General features: G+C 46.4%; 2 protein-coding genes and 1 long non-coding RNA gene across 7 annotated transcripts; 2 read left to right on the top strand and 1 right to left on the bottom strand.

The window, feature by feature from the left end:
- Positions 1-106: 106 nt before the first annotated feature.
- On the bottom strand, positions 107-6,896 carry LOC101077684 (metal transporter CNNM1). Of its 3 annotated transcripts, XM_029851398.1 has the most exons (10): positions 5,230-6,893; positions 3,400-3,543; positions 3,173-3,313; positions 2,788-2,957; positions 2,632-2,722; positions 2,431-2,567; positions 2,101-2,362; positions 1,892-1,984; positions 1,648-1,752; positions 107-1,421 (listed from the first exon to the last, which is right to left on the bottom strand). In XM_029851398.1, exons 1-10 carry the CDS (start codon positions 6,644-6,646, stop codon positions 1,345-1,347), a joined length of 2,637 nt encoding a protein of 878 aa, XP_029707258.1. In that variant the 5' UTR covers positions 6,647-6,893; the 3' UTR covers positions 107-1,344. The 3 variants fall into 3 exon arrangements, with proteins under 3 accessions (XP_029707258.1, XP_029707259.1, XP_029707257.1); XM_029851399.1 differs by having other exon boundaries at positions 107-1,752; positions 2,101-2,302; positions 5,230-6,896; XM_029851397.1 differs by having other exon boundaries at positions 107-1,752.
- Positions 6,897-8,769: 1,873 nt separating this feature from the next.
- On the top strand, positions 8,770-14,656 carry hoga1 (4-hydroxy-2-oxoglutarate aldolase 1). 3 transcript variants are annotated; one of them, XM_029850753.1, is made up of 7 exons: positions 8,780-9,089; positions 9,617-9,789; positions 10,309-10,436; positions 10,626-10,760; positions 12,505-12,601; positions 13,952-14,085; positions 14,373-14,656. In XM_029850753.1, the coding sequence occupies exons 1-7, from the start codon at positions 8,893-8,895 to the stop codon at positions 14,520-14,522; spliced, it is 1,014 nt and encodes a 337-aa protein (XP_029706613.1). In that variant the 5' UTR covers positions 8,780-8,892; the 3' UTR covers positions 14,523-14,656. The 3 variants fall into 3 exon arrangements, with proteins under 3 accessions (XP_029706615.1, XP_029706613.1, XP_003972275.1); XM_003972226.3 differs by having other exon boundaries at positions 8,782-9,089; positions 9,661-9,789; XM_029850755.1 differs by lacking the exon at positions 14,373-14,656 and having other exon boundaries at positions 8,770-9,089; positions 10,626-10,833; positions 13,952-14,090.
- A 105-nt stretch (positions 14,657-14,761) lies between these two features.
- LOC115253272 (uncharacterized) lies at positions 14,762-17,079 on the top strand. Its single transcript, XR_003891566.1, has 2 exons — positions 14,762-15,693; positions 16,557-17,079. It is a non-coding gene; the product is annotated as an uncharacterized lncRNA (long non-coding RNA).
- The last annotated feature ends 3 nt before the right edge of the window (positions 17,080-17,082 follow it).

The raw sequence follows: 17,082 nt of genomic DNA, 5'->3' as shown, positions 1-17,082 counted from the left end.
AGGATCCAACCACACAGCTGAGCAGAAATGTGATGTCCTTTTGTTTGTTAAAACCATCCAATCCAACTCCAGAGAGGATTAAAGGCGCAGTCATGTTACACCATCATTGATCGTTACTAAGTTTAATGACACAAACCGAGGTGATGAAAGGCATTATAATCACAACCTTCATTTTGTTTTACAAACAACATTACACTGAAAAAGACAAGTTTACCACTTTTTATTTAAAATGTTTGGAATTTGTACCAGTTCATCAACAACTGGTCCAATTTCCAAACTGTTATTGGTTAAGTATTATTCAGGGTTAATTTATAAACATGTCTGTGTCATAGCCACTGGAGACCTGAATTATGGATTAATTGAGAAAACAGAAATCCAACTACAGTAAAAACTAAACAAGTTTCCCAGAAACAAAGATTAAGTGATAAATCTGAGGTTTGACCATCAATATAAAAAGACTTAATCATTTATTTCAAATATATTATGAAACACTAACATTTGTGTTCCTTAATAAGTTCTTGAGATAAAATATCCCTTCTGTCTTCTGTCATTAAGGCTTCATAAAAACATTAAATAAGCTAAAACCTACATTCAGATTGATGCAGCAGCAGCAGAAACATCTGGTTACATCCTGTGTGAGCAGCTTTGAGGCCTAGAGAGCTGAATTCAGCTAAATCTGAGATCCAACTAGGCCAAAACCGCAACTGGAATAAGGACTTAATATGTAAACATGCAGATCTGAGTCTCCTCAGCTCCAAATCATAGGACAAAAAACAATTTACAACATCAGCAAAGGTAAATATCAAAGAAATCACCAAATGAAAACAAAAGATGAAGCTCATGTTGGAACTGTTCTATTTATACATTTCACCAAACGATGAATAGAACAGACAATAATGGATAATAAGGCGAGGCCACACACAGAGACCACCTAATAGGGACCAGGACCATGTCACCAGGACCAGGACCAGGTCACCAGGAAGTCACACTGGTCACAGTGTCCCACTTTGGTCCATCTAACTTCATCAGGGCTCCACCTGTGAACATTCTGTTGCACCAGCAAGGAAATAAAAGGACAGAACAGAAGCTAGTTTCAAACACACACACACGCACACACACACACACACACAGACACACACAGACACACACACACAGATAAAATGGTATCTTCCATCTTCTGTATGTTCCTCACAATAGAGTATTCAGATAAAACTCTGATAACTTCATTTGTCCTCACTGCCTGAAGACCCATCTGGGTGTTTGACTCCACACATACGTGCACACACACACGCACGCACGCACACACACACACACACACACACACACGCGCACACACAGACTCTGCTAGGTTTTCACCAGTGGCTTCTCTGAAATCTCTGGGGTTTTCTCTCCATCATGGGACTTTTTCCTCTTCTTGTAGCCTGAGGAGAAACTTTAGATCAGATTCTTATTGTGGTTCCATCACACTCTGCTGTAGTTCTGCGCTCTACATTTATCTGCAGAGTTCTGTAGATCATTTTTTTTAAAACGTGTCAGTTCAAGAGGCATTTTATGAAATGTGTGTTCGTGTGTGTGTGTTTGTGTGTGTGTGTGTGTGTGTGAGAGAGAGAGACAGAGACAGAGAGCAAGAGAGAGAGAGAAACTGACTGAGTTTAAGCAGAACTTTTTTGCTGAGTGTGTCCTCTGAGCCATTCAGGGACAAAGTGCTGATGAAGGGAGACCTGTCTGATTCCATGGCAACAGAGGCGGAGTCTGAAAGAGAGAGGGGGAGAGGGAGGGTGGGAGACAGAGGGGGAGAGAGAGGGAGACAGAGGGGGGGGAGGGTCATAGACAGAGAGGTTAAACAGTGATGGTTTTGGTGATATAGTTCTGGTCTGTGCTGTGGTCGTACTGGTCTCCGGCCCATCCTCTCGGCTGTAAGGAATCTGGTCCATCCCCAGGAACACTGAATCACTGGGGCTCTTCTGGCCATCAGACTTGCTGCCTGCACCCAACAAAAACAACATAAAACCTGCTGCTTCCTCTTAACATGGTAGAAGAGGAGGAGGAAAAAAAGGCTGCTCTGTGATATCACTTCCTGTTTGGTCTGAAGATACTCACGGACGATGCGGTTCTTCTCGTTGAGCAGCGAGGTGCTGTGGGCAACGCAGGACTGCTGCGGTCTGCTCCGAGCTGAGCTGGGCCGGCTGGGCTCTCTGGGTGGGGGCGCCAGGGTGGTGGTGTGACGGGAGCCTGCCGAGGTGTCTGCGGTCTCGGGACTCAGCCTGTTTCCTCCCGTCAGATGGGCGTCCACATCAGGTGTCTGTGGAGAGGTGTCCATCCGTGTGGCTGTGACAGCGTTCTGGTAGTGACTCCGGGTGATCTGGCACACATAGCATTGTGGGTACTTGAGAATGTAAGTGTTGGTGGGATCATTGCAAATGTTCCCACCTTGATGATCTGCAGAGGCGTCAGCTGTCGGACGGAGTAATCTGGCAGGTAAAGGTTCCCGCCTCCATTCAGCTGACCCACACTTCCACCATATGGCACAGACTCGCCACGTTCCCACCCGCTGGGGGAATTCTGGACTATAGAGGACACAGACTCAGTGTGTGTGTTTATGTGTGTGTATCTCTGTGTGTCTGTGTATACCTGTTGGCATGATGGCAGGTACACCAAAGTAGGAGAAAGCTCCGTTTTCAAACTTCAGGGCCTCTTTACCAAACTCCACCTCCACGCGACCCTGAAGAGGTCAAAGGTCACGTCAGACCTGAGCCAATGCCAGTGAGGTGGTACGAAGGCAGCTACCTGCAGCACCAGGATGAAGTGTTCCACAGGCTTGTTCCGTTGGAACAGGAAGTGCTGCTGTGCTCGCTTGTTCTTCTCATCGAACTTGAGCTCCTGGACAACACTGGGATGTTTGATCAGCCTCAGCAGGATCTTCTCAGAGATATAAGAAGGTTTGAATGGTTCCACCTCTGCTGGAGGGAGGAGAGACACTCAGAGAAGCTTCCATTATCTCCACAACTCCCATTAGCATTGTGAAGTGCTTATAGGAGCTCTTTTATTGTTACTCCAGAGTGTGCATGTATATGCGTGTGCATGGAGCATCACTTCCTGTCAGTAAACAGGAAGTCCTGATTAGATCCACCCTCATCTGCGCTGATATAGTGAGGTAAAGACCATGCATTACCTGTGGAGAGGAAGCGGTGTGTAGCCAGCAGAAGCTGAGGGGAGATCTTCACCTTCATCTCATTCTCAGACACTTTGAAGATGGAGAAGTCCTGCAGCTTCCGTTCATGGTGAGAAACGCGCCGCTTTGACCGATTATCAGCTGATGGGTCAGACACATGCACATCAGCAGAGTCAGCACCTTCAGGCGGTGTTGGCCCTGTGCGTTTGTGTGGTGCACGTGCTTACTGTACAGGTCTGTCTCATCCAGGATCTCTGACTTGATGATCTCCTCGATGACGTCCTCCAGCGTGACGAGGCCCATCACCTCATAGAAGGGGTCGCCTTCGCCCTCGTTGTTCACCCGCTGCACAATGGCCAGGTGAGATTTACCTGCAGAGGGAGAGTCCAATCAGGTCAAACACCTTAAATCAATGGTTCATCTTAGAATGGCTGGAACCTGCAATGATTACAAGCCCAAAACATCCTCCCCAAAACCTTTAGGCTCAATGTAACGTAAGTTCTCAGGAGTCGTTAGAACTCTTAAATGTTGGAACCAAAAACATGGTGAAATCACTGAGCCAGGACCTCACATGTGTAGGAAAACACCCACAGAAAGAAAAGAGTAAGTCCTCTTTTGTAAGTCCTCAATAGGCTGGCTCCAAGCCAACAGGCTCACTCAGAATCTTTCAACTTCCTGCCCAACACACACACACACACACACACACACACACACACACACACACACACACACACACACAGAGTTGCATTCACTTTAAATAGGTCAGTGATCCATACAAAACAGGCTGGAGGAGGAGTGCGGCTAACACTCCTTTTCCTCTGGTTACTCTGCAGCAGTTTCTTCTCACTCGTCTCCTCATGATATCAGTTTAAAAGTAAATGTTTTTCTATTTCTGCCAGATAAACATCGATGGTGCAATGCTGTTATCCAAGGTAGTTTTCTCTGTCAACTGGACTGGGTTTCTTCTCTTGAAGACGTTTCGCCTTCTATCCAGAAGGCTTCTTCAGTTCTGAAATCGCTGGGGAGAGAGCTTGAAAATATATAGCCCCTGCTGTTATCATACTCCTCTCCTCTCTCTCCCCTCCTTCTCTCCTCCCCCTCTATCCCTCTCCTCTTCCTCCACCTCCTCTCTCTCTCCTCTTTCTCCCCTCTCCTCCCACTCTCCTCTCCCTCTTTTCCTCCCCTCATTCTCCTCCTCTGTCCATCAGCAGCTTCTTAAATATTCAGCTCCATCTGTTGTCTCCTCCATCTCTGTTTCAGAAGGATTCATCTCAAACTCTTCTAATTTCTAATGTTTGGCTGTTTTAAAGCTGCAGTGATGTTTAAGCTGTTGATAAACCTGAATTCTTCCTCCTTGTTATGACCCTTATAATATTTCTGAGCGGCGATCCTCTGCAGAGGGGCAGAGCCTCTTTCTGCTGCACTGGTCAGCAGAGGTCATTCCACACAGGTTTTTGGAAACTGTCTCCAGCTTCTTGTTCCATCACCATGTTCACCTGTCTTGTTTGGTTTTTGTGATAATTGTATTTCTTGGTTATGTCAGTTTCCTGTTTCAAGGTGTCCTCCTCACTCTGTCTTGCTGCTCCGACCCTGAACGAACCTGCTGATGCTGCAGAATCAAACACAGCAGAGGCGGAGTCAGTAGGGAGGCCGGTGATTGGCTGGACAAGCCACCCTCACCTCAGAGCTACAGGCAGCTTGTTGTTCAGCAGCAGGTCTGAAAATGATCATGTGACAATGATGAGGGGCTGACGAAGGCTTCTGTCACTGGTTTCAGACCAATAACTGATAAAAACTGCTGTTTCCATTAAAGAAAACTGGAGCCAGAAAAGTGGTTACAAATTCAGAAAAATTGCACTGGCTCAAAGGAGAGTAAATTAACGGGCTAAACTCGGACAGATAGGATAAACAGACTGGTTCTACTGGGATGAATGGGTTATTTTTTATCAGAAGAATTTCAGCATAACATTTAGATATCTAATATAAAGTTTGGTTGCGGTCTCTCTCTCTCTCTCTCTCTCTCTCTCTCTCTCTCTCTCTCTCACACTCACACACACCTTTCTTGAACTCCTCCAGCATGGCGTCCAGTTTGGTGTCGCTGAAGACGCAGTGCAGTGGGTGTTTGTAGAACTGCGTGATGGTCTTGAGAGGGGTGCAGTCGTCGGGGTCCACAAAGGCGAGGTCCTTGACGAACAGGATGTCCACAATGTTGGAGCGCTCAATCTCGAACACGGGAATCCTCGTGTATCCGCTCTGCATGATCTCCGTCATAGTGTTAAAGTCCAGCACGGCGTCCGCGGCCAGCATGAAGCAGTCTGTGAGCGGCGTCAGGACATCCTCCACGGTCTTGGTGCGCAGCTCCAATGCGCCCTGGATGATGTTGAGCTCCTCTTTGACTAGGTCGTGGTAAGGATCAGTCACCCGCAGCATCTCCAGGAGTTTCTCTCTGGTGTAGAAATTGGAGATTTCTTGATTGAGGATCAGATCCAACAGCTTACTGATTGGGTAAGAGATTGGAAAGGACAACACCATTAGGAGACGCGTCACCCAGATGGTTTTGGCAGCGATGGCCAGGCCGTGACGGGACGCCACAGAGTGCGGGAGGATCTCCCCTATGAAGAAGATGCCGAAGGCGCAGATGGCCGTGGACAGCCAGGTCATTCCCAGGATCTGGCACATCCACACCGCCAGCGACGCGTTGATGATGGCAGTTCCCAGCAGTAAAGTACACAGGACGTAGTTTCCGTGCCGGCGCACAGACTCAATTTTACGCGCGTACTTTTGCTCCTTGTCGGTGCCACTGTTCTGCAGCACCTGCAGCTCCACCGGGTCCAGCGCCAGCAGGCTCAGGTTCAGCCCGCTGAACAGAGCCGACAGCCCGAGCAGCAGAACCGAGACCAGAACCTGCAGCCACAGCTCCGGGACAGCCGGTTGCTCCGCCACGGCCACCCAGAAATCCCGCGTCCGGAAGTGTTCCCATTTGGAGCCGTCGAAGGCGCACATGGAGTAGTACTTTATCTTCTCTCCCCTCCGCAGGTTCTTGGCCAGAAACTCCACCAACACCGAATTCTGACTGGATGCGGACTTGAACGAGCCTAAAACCTCGATGTCGGACGTCCTGGCGTTCTTGTCCACGCACATGTTCCGTTTGGGGTGAACTTGCCCCTCTCTCCCGGGAGCTGGCTCTTCGATGAATGCGATCCAGGGCGCGGCGTTGTTGGCGCGAGTCCCCGCGGTGCGGTTCAACTTCTTCGTAGAGGTGGAGTAGTAAACCCGCAGCATGAAGCGCGTCCCCTCCGCGGCTTTCAGCACCCCGTTCTCCACGGACAGCTCCGCCCCGGTCTCCTCCGGCCGGAAGCCCAGCAAGCCGAGAGCCGGAGCGGGCAGCAGGGTGCAGGCGGTCAGGAGCGGCAGCAGCAGGCGGCATAGAAACGATGCACACCCGCTCCGCGCGGTCCCGTCCTCCGCAGCCATGATGCGTGTGAGGCTCAGCCCAGGGTTCCTGGGTCACGTGGTTCTGCGTGGTTCCGGCCGATGTGGGAGAAGGAGGGACCCAAAACGATTCAGCGATGATAAAGGCGTTGATAGAGAGGAGAGGAGAGAGGGGGAAGGAGAGAGGAGAGGAGAGAGGGAGGAAGGAGAGAGGGAGGAAGAAAAGAGAAGAGAGACGAGGAGAGAGGGAGGAAGGAGAGAGGAGAGGGGGAGAAGAGAGAGGTAGGAAGGACAGAAGAGAGGGAGGAAGGAGAGAAGAGAGAGAGGAGGGGGAGAAGGTGAGAGGGAGGAGAGAGAGGGGGAGATATGATGTAACGTTCTAAAAATAACCTACAGCTATCTGTAATGATCCTGCAGTTTGTCATTTCTTTGATGAATCATGTTGAATTTGATGCATTTTTGAGCATCTGTTCTTTTGCCATAGTAACCCTGATTGTGTAAAAACATTTGTGCCCAAATGGAGAACATTAGGAGATAATGTGGAATAAAAAGACTAGATTAACTCGAATGTCAGAAACAAAATCACCATTCTAATCTTTGATTTAAAATATTTCAACAAAAATGAAAAACATTTATTTGCTGTGTCACAGGTCCACGACCCCTGACTGCTGGCCCTGACCCATTTAATAAGAAAAATGAAAGTTCCTGACGTAACTACCTTGGACATTCTCCACCTGTCCACTAGATGGCAATGACCACAGTCACCTTTTCACCCACGTACTACATGTCATCTGTGAACTGTCGGCAGACTCCCAATCTCATAACCTGCACACGTCGGTTAACATATAGTGACAAAGAAAAGTCACAGGTTTACCCCAAATTAATGTGTTTGGGAGGAGTACAAAGGTAGGACCCGGAGAAGGGGCACCAGCGCCCCTGTAATTTCTAATTTCTCCACGAGATAGCAGTGTTGTAAAGGCTAACGGAGGCCTGATTTGATCTGGAACTTTAAAGGATCTCAAATTAACCTTGATAAAATCTGCTTTGTCCTCCTAACCCTAACCCTCCTTTGTCTGATTTGTCCAGTAGACAAATCAGATTTGCACCGAATCCCTTGGAGATATGTATAAAATATGACGTTTTTTATTTTATAGTGTTAAATATATATAAGGTATTGAAAACAAGTACTATAAAACGGTAATTTAAATGCAAAGCACTTTCTGACAACAGCCAATAATCTTTTAAACAAGCAGTTTTTCAGGGGTGGGGAACCTTTCTGCAAAAAAAAGACGAAAAAAAAGTCTATAACCACTGTGTTACTAAGTCTCATGATTGCTGCATTTGAATTTGAATTATTTATTTAGCACACATGCATATAAAATCACCCAAAAAAAATAGAATAAAATGACAAACAAGTAAAATATGTTTACATCATCATACAAAACAATAAAAAAAAGAGGTGCAGAGTTGAGGCAAGAGACCCATAAGGGCCTGTTCGAGGCCTCTACTCACAAAAACTGCAATACAACAAGATAATCAAGAAAATAAATGAAAAGAAAGAAAGAAAAAAACAATAATAATAACAAGAAGAAAGCACTCGGAGAGCGCCGACCTCCGCCAAGCGCAACAATTCCTGGGATATTGTGATTTCCATCATAAATATTAGTCCCACATATACTTTGACTACATATTTAGATTCCTTGACCATAAAAACATACAGTTAGCCATGATAGAGGACCCCATTGTCCATCCTTGAGTCAAATTTCATGGGGTTTGGTCAATAATTAACCGAGATATTGAGAAACAAAATTTTTGGCCCCATTTACCACAATGTTAACAAAATTTCAAAGTGATCCAGAATCCAGGATTTCTTCCGGATGACCCCCAAAATGAAATCAGTTCTTCCTTTTCACATTTCGTGAAAAGCTGTAGTAGCATTGTTAAATGGTTGCTACTAAACAGCTTTTCACGTTAAGACAGAGTGACTAAACTAGACACTGAAACCGTCTTTAGAGCTTTGTTTACTTTTCCTGCCTGCTTATCATTCAGTAACTCAATCAGCACTAAAGTTCAACTTGACGTTTTCTATTTAATTATATTTCATGCAGGATGGTGAAATTCACATGGTCAGAAAACCTAACCACGTGACCGACCGGTCCAATCAGGCGTGTTTCTGATGTGAATCTTCATGGTCGGGTCGGTTAAGAGGGCAGTTATTCATTAACTGGGAGCTTTTATTGGGAGTTGCGCAACGAGTACAACCGCTTCACGATGTTGCTCAGCCGGTCATGGAGAGCTGTGAGCGTCTTACTGTCCGAAGGCCTCAGTCCGGCCTGGAAACAGACCCGGAACCACGCAGCCGCTGCCCGTTTGGACCTGAGGGGGATCTATCCGCCGATTGCCACCCCGTTTACCCCTCAGGAAGATGTGGACTTCCAGAAACTGGAGGAAAACCTGCAGAAATACGCAAAGATTCCATTCCGAGGTGAGTTCCGACACCGCCCCACCTGCAATAAAACTCAATCATCACAAACGTCCAAAGTGTGCGTGAAAGCAGACCACGTGGTACGTGTAGCTCAGCGGAGCTTTAGGAATCACACGAAGAAAAAATATTAACAGCGGACTCAAGTTCTTTTCCGCCACCTAGCGGCGCCTGGTTGGTACAGCACTGCTGGTCCCCTGTCTCAGTGTCACCAGTTCGTTACTGGTTAATGTAGACACAGACTCAGCCACAAGCACAATATTACTCTTACAGAAATAAGTACAAGACGATTTATACTATATTTTTTCTAATTAATAATAATGATACCACCTTTTTGACTGGAAATTTCTTCAATATTGTCTTAATGTTACTGTTCTTCGTGTATTTTAAGAACAAAATTTATATTTGCAACAAACAGCTGAGAGAATATCGAAATGAATAAAACCAAGAATGTATTTATTTTTATCTGTCTCTCTTGTTCTGTGCAGAAACTAAATAAAAGTTGTATTAAAGTGAAATTCTGATGTGAGTTGGACACAGAAGGGAGCAGAAACCAAAGTCTTCCCCGCTGCAGGTTTGGTGGTTCAGGGCTCGAATGGAGAGTACCCGTTCCTGACAGAGGAGGAGCGGGTGGAGGTGGTGAAGGCAGTCAGGCGCTCGCTGCCTGCGGACAAACTACTGATGGCCGGATCAGGTTGTGAATGTAGGTCTGTGTGTTTGTGTGTGAGAAAGAGCAGAACAGTATTTTAAATGGATATCTCAGGCCAGGAGGACGTCCAGCTTTAATCCCAACATCAAATGTTTAGTGGAAATAAAAACATGTTTGAAGTTTGTTGCACTAAAGCTGGGGGTGTGGTCAGTTTATCAGTCCTCAGAATGTGTTTCTTTATGTGCTGAGAGAGAAGAAAGGAAGTCATCCTTTCACAGATGACAGAAAACCTGTGCACATCTTTCAGTCAGTATATATTTACTGTTAGATATTAATCAGGTTCCTCAAGAGGACTTTAAATTCCAAGGTTTCATCTGACGCGCCTCTCTCATCCTTCCCTCAGTCTGTGTGTAATTGAGGGTCGAGGCTGGTTAGGCTGCAGTTAAAAGGGAAAGAAGTGATGAGACCTTGTGAGGCTGCTCTCCTGTTCTTTCAAACACGAGCTGGTCTTTAGAACCTGAGCTCACTCAGAGATGAACACTAACGTGGCGCCTGTCTCTGTCCTGTGTGCAGCCACTAAAGCCACCATCCAGCTCACACAGAAGATGGCTTCTGCTGGCGCCGACGCCGTACTGGTGGTCACACCCTGCTTCTACAAGGGAAAGATGAACAGTCCAGCTCTGGTGCAGCACTTCACCAAGGTGGGTCAGGCACAGCCGCACATTTGTACACAGTATGGCAGGTGTGTCACACCTGTGTGACATGCAACAGTTGCAGCAACATTCGTACCATTAGGCTGGTCCAGGCTTGACTGGTATTTGACTTTATCAAGGAGCATCAGTGGAAATGTGAAGGTGGACCAGTCTGACTCACTTGTGTCTCACGCACAGGTGGCGGACAACAGCCCTGTGCCAGTGGTCCTGTACAGCGTACCGGCTAACACGGGTCTGGAGCTGCCACTGGACGCTGTGATGGGGCTGTCTGAGCACCCCAACATCCTGGGCCTGAAGGACAGCGGAGGAGACGTAAGAGATGCTCATCAAAAACCACATGACACAACCAGTGAGGGACTGGTTGACCTGTGTGGTGACTTAACCAGTGAGTGACTGGTTGAATGACTGGTGTGGTGACTCAAACAGTGTCAGACTGGTTTCAAAAAAGCCGTTGAAGAAGCAAAAACTCAGCAACTTGCTGAACTGGAACACCTTTAATCTGTGTGGGAGGAAGTGAGACAAGTTGCAAATGGATTTCTGATTTAGGAAATAACACGTTTGTCCACCGGCGGAGAGACGTAAACGTGGGCGTAGTCGAAGAGCAGAGCAGCCCCGCTCGACTGTGGGCGGGCAGAGGCCAAACAAAGAAAACAAGGGGTGAGGGGTCAATTTCAGGGACATGGGAAAGTTGCTGAAAGATGGTTCAAAACTTTATCACAACAGCCATGAATGTGAGTCTGGCTGGAATAGACTTAAAACGGAGTCACGGGGATGAAAATCACAGGTTTTATCAGGGGGTTGTTCTGCAGCTTCTCGGATGAGCTGAGCGGTCAAATGGAAAATCCTTTTTCCTGCTGTTTGTAGCTGCTGCCTGATTGTGTAACCAGACCTGAAACTGAAAATTAATTGAGGATGTAGCCGTTATCGTGTGTGAGTAGATTAATGGTACAAATGATGAGGGAATACGAGACAGCGGTTATAACGCCAGCATGCCGCCAGGTGTCACTGTTGATGCAGAAAATGAACCTTTGAACCCATTTCTGTGAAGAAGTGGTCCTCTGAACGTGTTTCCCTCGAGCATGCATTCATTAAAATGTTGTAATACTGATATTTTCGACCAATTTCAAGTTTCCCAGACTGATTTCCAGAGAAGCCAGAGATAACCAGAGAAGACAGACGTAATCTGCACTAAAATAATGCAGCAAATCCATTTTTGTTCCTTAATGACTCTCTGCAGTCTAAAGACAACCAGCAGGTACAAGTTTGGTTCTGCTTTTATTAACATCGGGGCTCGATTGCTGGTTTTATATCCTCTGATGAGACTCTGAAACGGAGTGACCTAGGGTATTGCCTGATGAATGTGGCTCAACACACTAACAACACTCGAAGAGGAAAAAGTAAAGTGTTTTTCCATCATTCTTCTGTGACTCTCACTTTTATTTTCACACTGGGGAATCCTGGACTGTAGGGTTCTGGAGCTTTTAGGTGACCAGCAGGAGTGCCGATAACCTGATTATGTGACTGATCAATTATAGTCCTCCAGGTTTGAGGGTGTGTTTGGGTGGGGGTGTCTGAGTGACACCCGGCAGTTTAAAAATAACTCCTCTGTGTTGAAGAAGCCAAGGCTGCAGCTTCTCCCTGTGGACTGGTGTTAAATCTCCCTTTGAACCTCTCAGGTTTATTTGGATTCTCTTCTCCATATCTGGATTGACAAGAGAATTAAGAGGCAAAATAAAAAAGGGGGTGGGCTCATCCATTATTCATGAATCCCCTCTCCTGTTTTGAAGTCAATTCATCCTTTTTCCTCACTTGGGACTTCTTTTTTCTCTCCTGTTCGGGATCTTCGGCTGTCCCCTCCTCCAAAATCTGGCATCGTGTGAAGATTCTCCTCCGTTTGAGCGATTTGTTTACGTTGTGAGATGTTGGCTTTGTCCCTCCTAACCGAGCCTCCTGGGATTTTAAAAAAAAAAGAAAAGAAAAAAAGACCAATATTAGCATTGACAGCCAGGAGGGAGGATGACAGTCAGACCTTCTCTCTGCTTCTTCTCTTCCTCAGATCACACAGATCGGCCTGATTGTTCACAAAACCAAGACACAGGATTTCCAGGTGTTGGCGGGCTCAGCGGGATTCCTCATGGCGGCCTATAGCGTTGGTAAGAATCCTTAAATGTGTTCCTGATGCATGGTTTTCCTGTTCTGTTCCTGTGAAAAAACCTGAACCGCTGCCTGGGCATCACTTTGATAACCTGAAACTTCCTGCCTGAACCAGGTTCTTGGTGACTGATTTTGGTGGTTTGGGGGAGTGGCCAAAGGAGGTCACAACATCCTATCACAGGTGCAGGGAAACGTTCTGCTCACATGGACCTCAGCACTAAATTCTGTTCTTTTGTGTTATACATTTACATTTTTGACATATTCATAACTAAATCTCTGGACTTTTAGTGTGAGCCTGAGATTAAGATTAGAAATGTGGCCTCCTGGAATGGCGGCGGCTACGTGTCCAAATTTAAATCTAATTGGACCGATGGCCACCCATCAGCACCAGTTTTATTCCTGAGCAGATTAAATGGACAGAAATAAATTGAAGCAGCCATAACTTTTCCTACTGGTTTGTGGAGAAGAGGGAGGAGGCAGAGCCATATAAGATTAAGATTAAGATGTACTTTATTCATCCCCCGTGGGGAAATTGAATTATAGTAGCAACAGAATAAATAAATACAGATAGGATTAGAACGTTATAAGCATATATACAGCATATATTATAAGCATATATATATATATATATATATATATATAGTATATACATATTATAATATATACATATTATAAGCATATATACATAAATATAGAATAAAATAGAAATAAAATTACAACATGAACATTACACAGTTATTGTTATTGGCTGGGTTAGGATGAGTTATACAGTCTGATAGCGGACGGCAGGAATGACTTCCTGTACCGTTCCTTAGAGCAGCGAGGCTGCAGGAGTCTGCTGCTGAAGCTGCTTCTCAGTTTGTTCACTGTGTTATGGAGGGGGTGGGAGGGACTGTCCATGATTGTCCGCAGTTTCAAGACTATCAAGATGCTGCTAGACATAAGCGCCGTCAGGTCAGTGAAACAAACTGCAGGCAAAATCTGCAGAGACTACAATGCCGGGGCCACGACGGAGGCTGTGGGCAGAAACGCCCACCATGGATGCCTGTATTGGAGATCAGTAGTGAAACCACGCTCGTGGTTGTCTAGATGTCCAGCGACCTCACGGGTCATCAGCTGATCACAAACTCTGAGAGTTCATCCACGTGCCAAAACCCTGAAAACTCCTGATGACAACCTGAGCAGGTTACACAAACATCAGGGTGCTCCTTTGTTTGACATCAAGCTTGCATTAGCATTTAGCTTAGCAAAGAGCTGTGGTGGGGCAGAAGGTCAGAGGGTCAAGTCTGTGAATATATGTTGCGCAATGAGTTTTTCACGTGGTTTTACACTGTCGCCTGCATATTCAGGTGCTGTTGGTGGGGTGTGTGCCCTGGCTAATGTTCTGGGCCGGGAGGTGTGTGAGCTGGAGCATCTGTGTGTGTCAGGTCGTTTGGAGGAAGCCAGAGCCCTGCAGCAACGCCTCATCGAACCCAACGCGGCCGTGAGTAGCATCTGCTGCACCGAGGACTTTGATCCTCCGCTCACACAGGTTTATCACACCTGGACTACATCACCCAGTTCTCGTCCACCGTGATGACATCCCTTGCCAACTAAAATACAGAAGAGAACAAAGAAACACTTATTATTTCAATATCAACTTTTTTGGAATTGAAAATAAAGCAACAGTTTGTGTCAAATGACAAAGAACCAACATTGATCACCTGTAATCACGCCTGCTCTTATTGATAAAGCTGCGAAACCGCTCTGACTGCAGTGCTGTGTTGCTAGGTGACCAGAAAGTTGGGAGTGCCTGCCCTCAAGCAGGCAATGGAGTGGTTTGGTTTCCACGGCGGCGCCTGTCGATCTCCTCTGCAGCCACTCACAGAGGCTGAGACCCAGCAGCTGAGGAGGGACTTCTGCTCCAATGGCTGGCTGTGAGACGTGCATTTGTGCGTGTGTGTGAGTGACTGAGTGAGAGAGAGACACACACACACCTGGAAACCAGTCATTGTTACAATGGGGGGCAAATGAAGCTGCTGCACTATCAAATAAAATCAATCAATCAATCTTTATTTATATAGCATCTTTCACTATCAAAATTGTTTCAAGGAGCTTTACATAATCCCAGGGCCTAACCCCAGACAAGTAACAGTGGCAAGGAAAAACTCTCCTTTAACAGGAAGAAACCTTGAGCAGGACCAGGCTCATGTAGGGGGACTCTCCTGCTGATGTCTGGCTGGGTAGAGAGAGAGGAGAGGGGGGAGGACAGGTAGAGGAGAGAATAGGTAGGAGAGGAGAGGACATACCCTGATCACTGGATCAAAGCAAACATCTGTCCAATGTCACTGTTGGATCTACACTCATTTCTCCATTCTGGGAACTTTTTGACTGTTCAGACTAAACGACTGGAGGAGAAAGACAGCACAGGGTTCTGATCTAATTGTGAGTGTGGTTCCGCCCCCCCCCCCCAGCAGATTTAATCAGTGTGACAGAACAGGGTGTCACACTCACTTTGCAGGAGAAACATGTGCCAGAGATGTGTAGATGTGGAAAACGTTAAGAGCTGTAATTACTGTGGTAATTAAAGCCAACTGCTGCAGGTAGCCATGGCGATGACAGCCACCAGCTTTTTTTATACCCAACATTTCCTTTGATCCAACCGAGACTCCAATTAGCACCTTTTTAACAGGAGATCTTTTTAAAACTTTCTGGATAGAAAGAAAAAAAAAGTGATGCTTTGTGTTTGTGATGGGGGAGGGGAGGGGGATGTCGTGCTGATACACCCATAGTCCAAACTGCAGTTTTACATCTTCAACATAGTGGGAGTCAATGATTGTTCGGGTTCTGTCTGTGATGGATCCTCCTCTGCAGGATCGCTGTGGGTTTGAGGAAGTTCAACCTCTCCAACACCCCCATGAACAACTCCAGGATGTCCACATGGAAGCACACAGGTGGACAACAAAGCAGATGGTTTTGGTGGGCTGGATTTGGTGGTGCATGTGAAGACCAGCAGGTCCACAAGCAGGTCTAGAAAGTCCGAAGCTTCAGATGGTTCCTTTTCCACTGCAATATACTGGTTGCTATAGCAACGTTAGGAGAAGCTGCTGAGGTAGGACAGCATGCAAGTTCGCTGAGAGGAATATGCTAAACAATGACATGTGAAACATCCCAATCAGATGTTTTTCCCCATCCAAACCCTCATTCATCTTCCTTTTTAATATAAAGCTGAGCACAAGCTGTTGCAAAAATGCTTCAAATATTCAAAATTGAGGCTTTGCAGATTTTCTTTCTTATTACCTTATGATATTAAAATTTTTGGGCCATTTTGAATACGGTACTCCAGGATGAACGTTTTTAATGGATGGTTACAGTTCTACTCCATAACCACTAGAAGGCGACGCGCCCCACTGTCCCTCGGCCCCGCTAATGGCATTCCTTTGATCCCAGTAGGAGGTTGTGGAACCCGGGGGGCGGTTTCTCTTCTGACTCGTAGGGGGACCAAATGGCGACTCAGCAAAAGATGCCCTCAGCTGCAGTGTCACACTGAGGAGAGGAGACATTAAATGAAGAACACACACACTCACAGACACACAGTGTGATGATGTTTTACTGCATCAACTGCATCCAACATTCATACATTCATCGTCCCTCCACACCTGACAGTTTGTCATCTGTCTCCTCCCTCCATCCTCCCTCTCCCTCCATCACAGCCCTGCAGCCATGTGCTGACCTCTGTGTAGTGTAGCATATAATGCTCCATCCCTCTCTGTCTTGCCTCTCTGTGGATTAAAAGTGAGCTTTAAACATTCCCAGACACCCCCTTCCTCCCCTGGCCCTCTGTGCCCCCTCCTCCCTGTTAGGAATCAGAGCTGAAGCTCGCTGAACTGGAACGACGCTTCGCCGTCATCTGAAACCAAAGTTGTTTCATTGTCCTTCAGTAATCTGACGTCTGCGATGTCTTCCATTGTGCAGGAAGGAAAACGTCACAAAACTGGCTAGTCACACTGGGGAGGCTTCTCTTGCTTGGTTTCATCCTGGCTCCTTGGTTCTAATCATGAAGCGCAGCCTCGTGGTTTCTCTGCAAACCGACTGAAGAGTATTTTTCTGCTGGTCAGCGACGTTGGACGAAGGTCTAAAGAGGATGTCTGTTGAAATCCTGAAGATCCCTCTGAGCATCAAAGTCTGGTTCATCTTTGGATGGACTGAAAATGTTGAATATGTAGAGAAGGTCTCAATGTCCTTCCCTCCTCTCCTCATGTCTGAGGAGTTACCTCTCCCCTCTACCCTCCCAGCTGATCCACAGCTTCACCTGATGATGATGATGATGATGGTGATGAAGTTTATTGGGGTCAGTGTGCTCATAATGGACTCAGTGTTCTTATTTATTAGGACCAGAACAATTAGGGGCCTGGATGAGTTTATTTCATCTGATGTTTATCTCTTTAATTAAACAGTTCCTGTCGGTAGTGCTGATGTAAATAAAAAGGTGTTTCACTTC

The sequence above is a fragment of the Takifugu rubripes genome, chromosome 17 (genome assembly GCF_901000725.2).
Source record: "Takifugu rubripes chromosome 17, fTakRub1.2, whole genome shotgun sequence".
In the NCBI taxonomy this organism is placed as follows: domain Eukaryota; kingdom Metazoa; phylum Chordata; class Actinopteri; order Tetraodontiformes; family Tetraodontidae; genus Takifugu; species Takifugu rubripes.
Note: the sequence above shows the minus strand (reverse complement) of the source record. Positions and strands in the feature narration are given on the sequence as shown.

Excerpts from the sequence above, each read along its gene's own strand:
- LOC101077684 (XM_029851397.1), bottom strand. The coding sequence starts at position 6,646 with ATGGCTGCGGAGGACGGGACCGCGCGGAGCGGGTGTGCATCGTTTCTA. Across the intron at positions 3,544-5,229 it reads GCTGGAGGAGTTCAAGAAAG|GTAAATCTCACCTGGCCATT; the intron begins GTGTGTGTGAGT and ends CTCCCTCTGCAG. Across the intron at positions 2,958-3,172 it reads ACACCGCTTCCTCTCCACAG|AGGTGGAACCATTCAAACCT; the intron begins GTAATGCATGGT and ends TCCCTCCAGCAG.
- hoga1 (XM_029850753.1), top strand. The coding sequence starts at position 8,893 with ATGGAGAGCTGTGAGCGTCTTACTGTCCGAAGGCCTCAGTCCGGCCTG. Across the intron at positions 12,602-13,951 it reads CATGGCGGCCTATAGCGTTG|GTGCTGTTGGTGGGGTGTGT; the intron begins GTAAGAATCCTT and ends CTGCATATTCAG. Across the intron at positions 14,086-14,372 it reads TCATCGAACCCAACGCGGCC|GTGACCAGAAAGTTGGGAGT; the intron begins GTGAGTAGCATC and ends CTGTGTTGCTAG.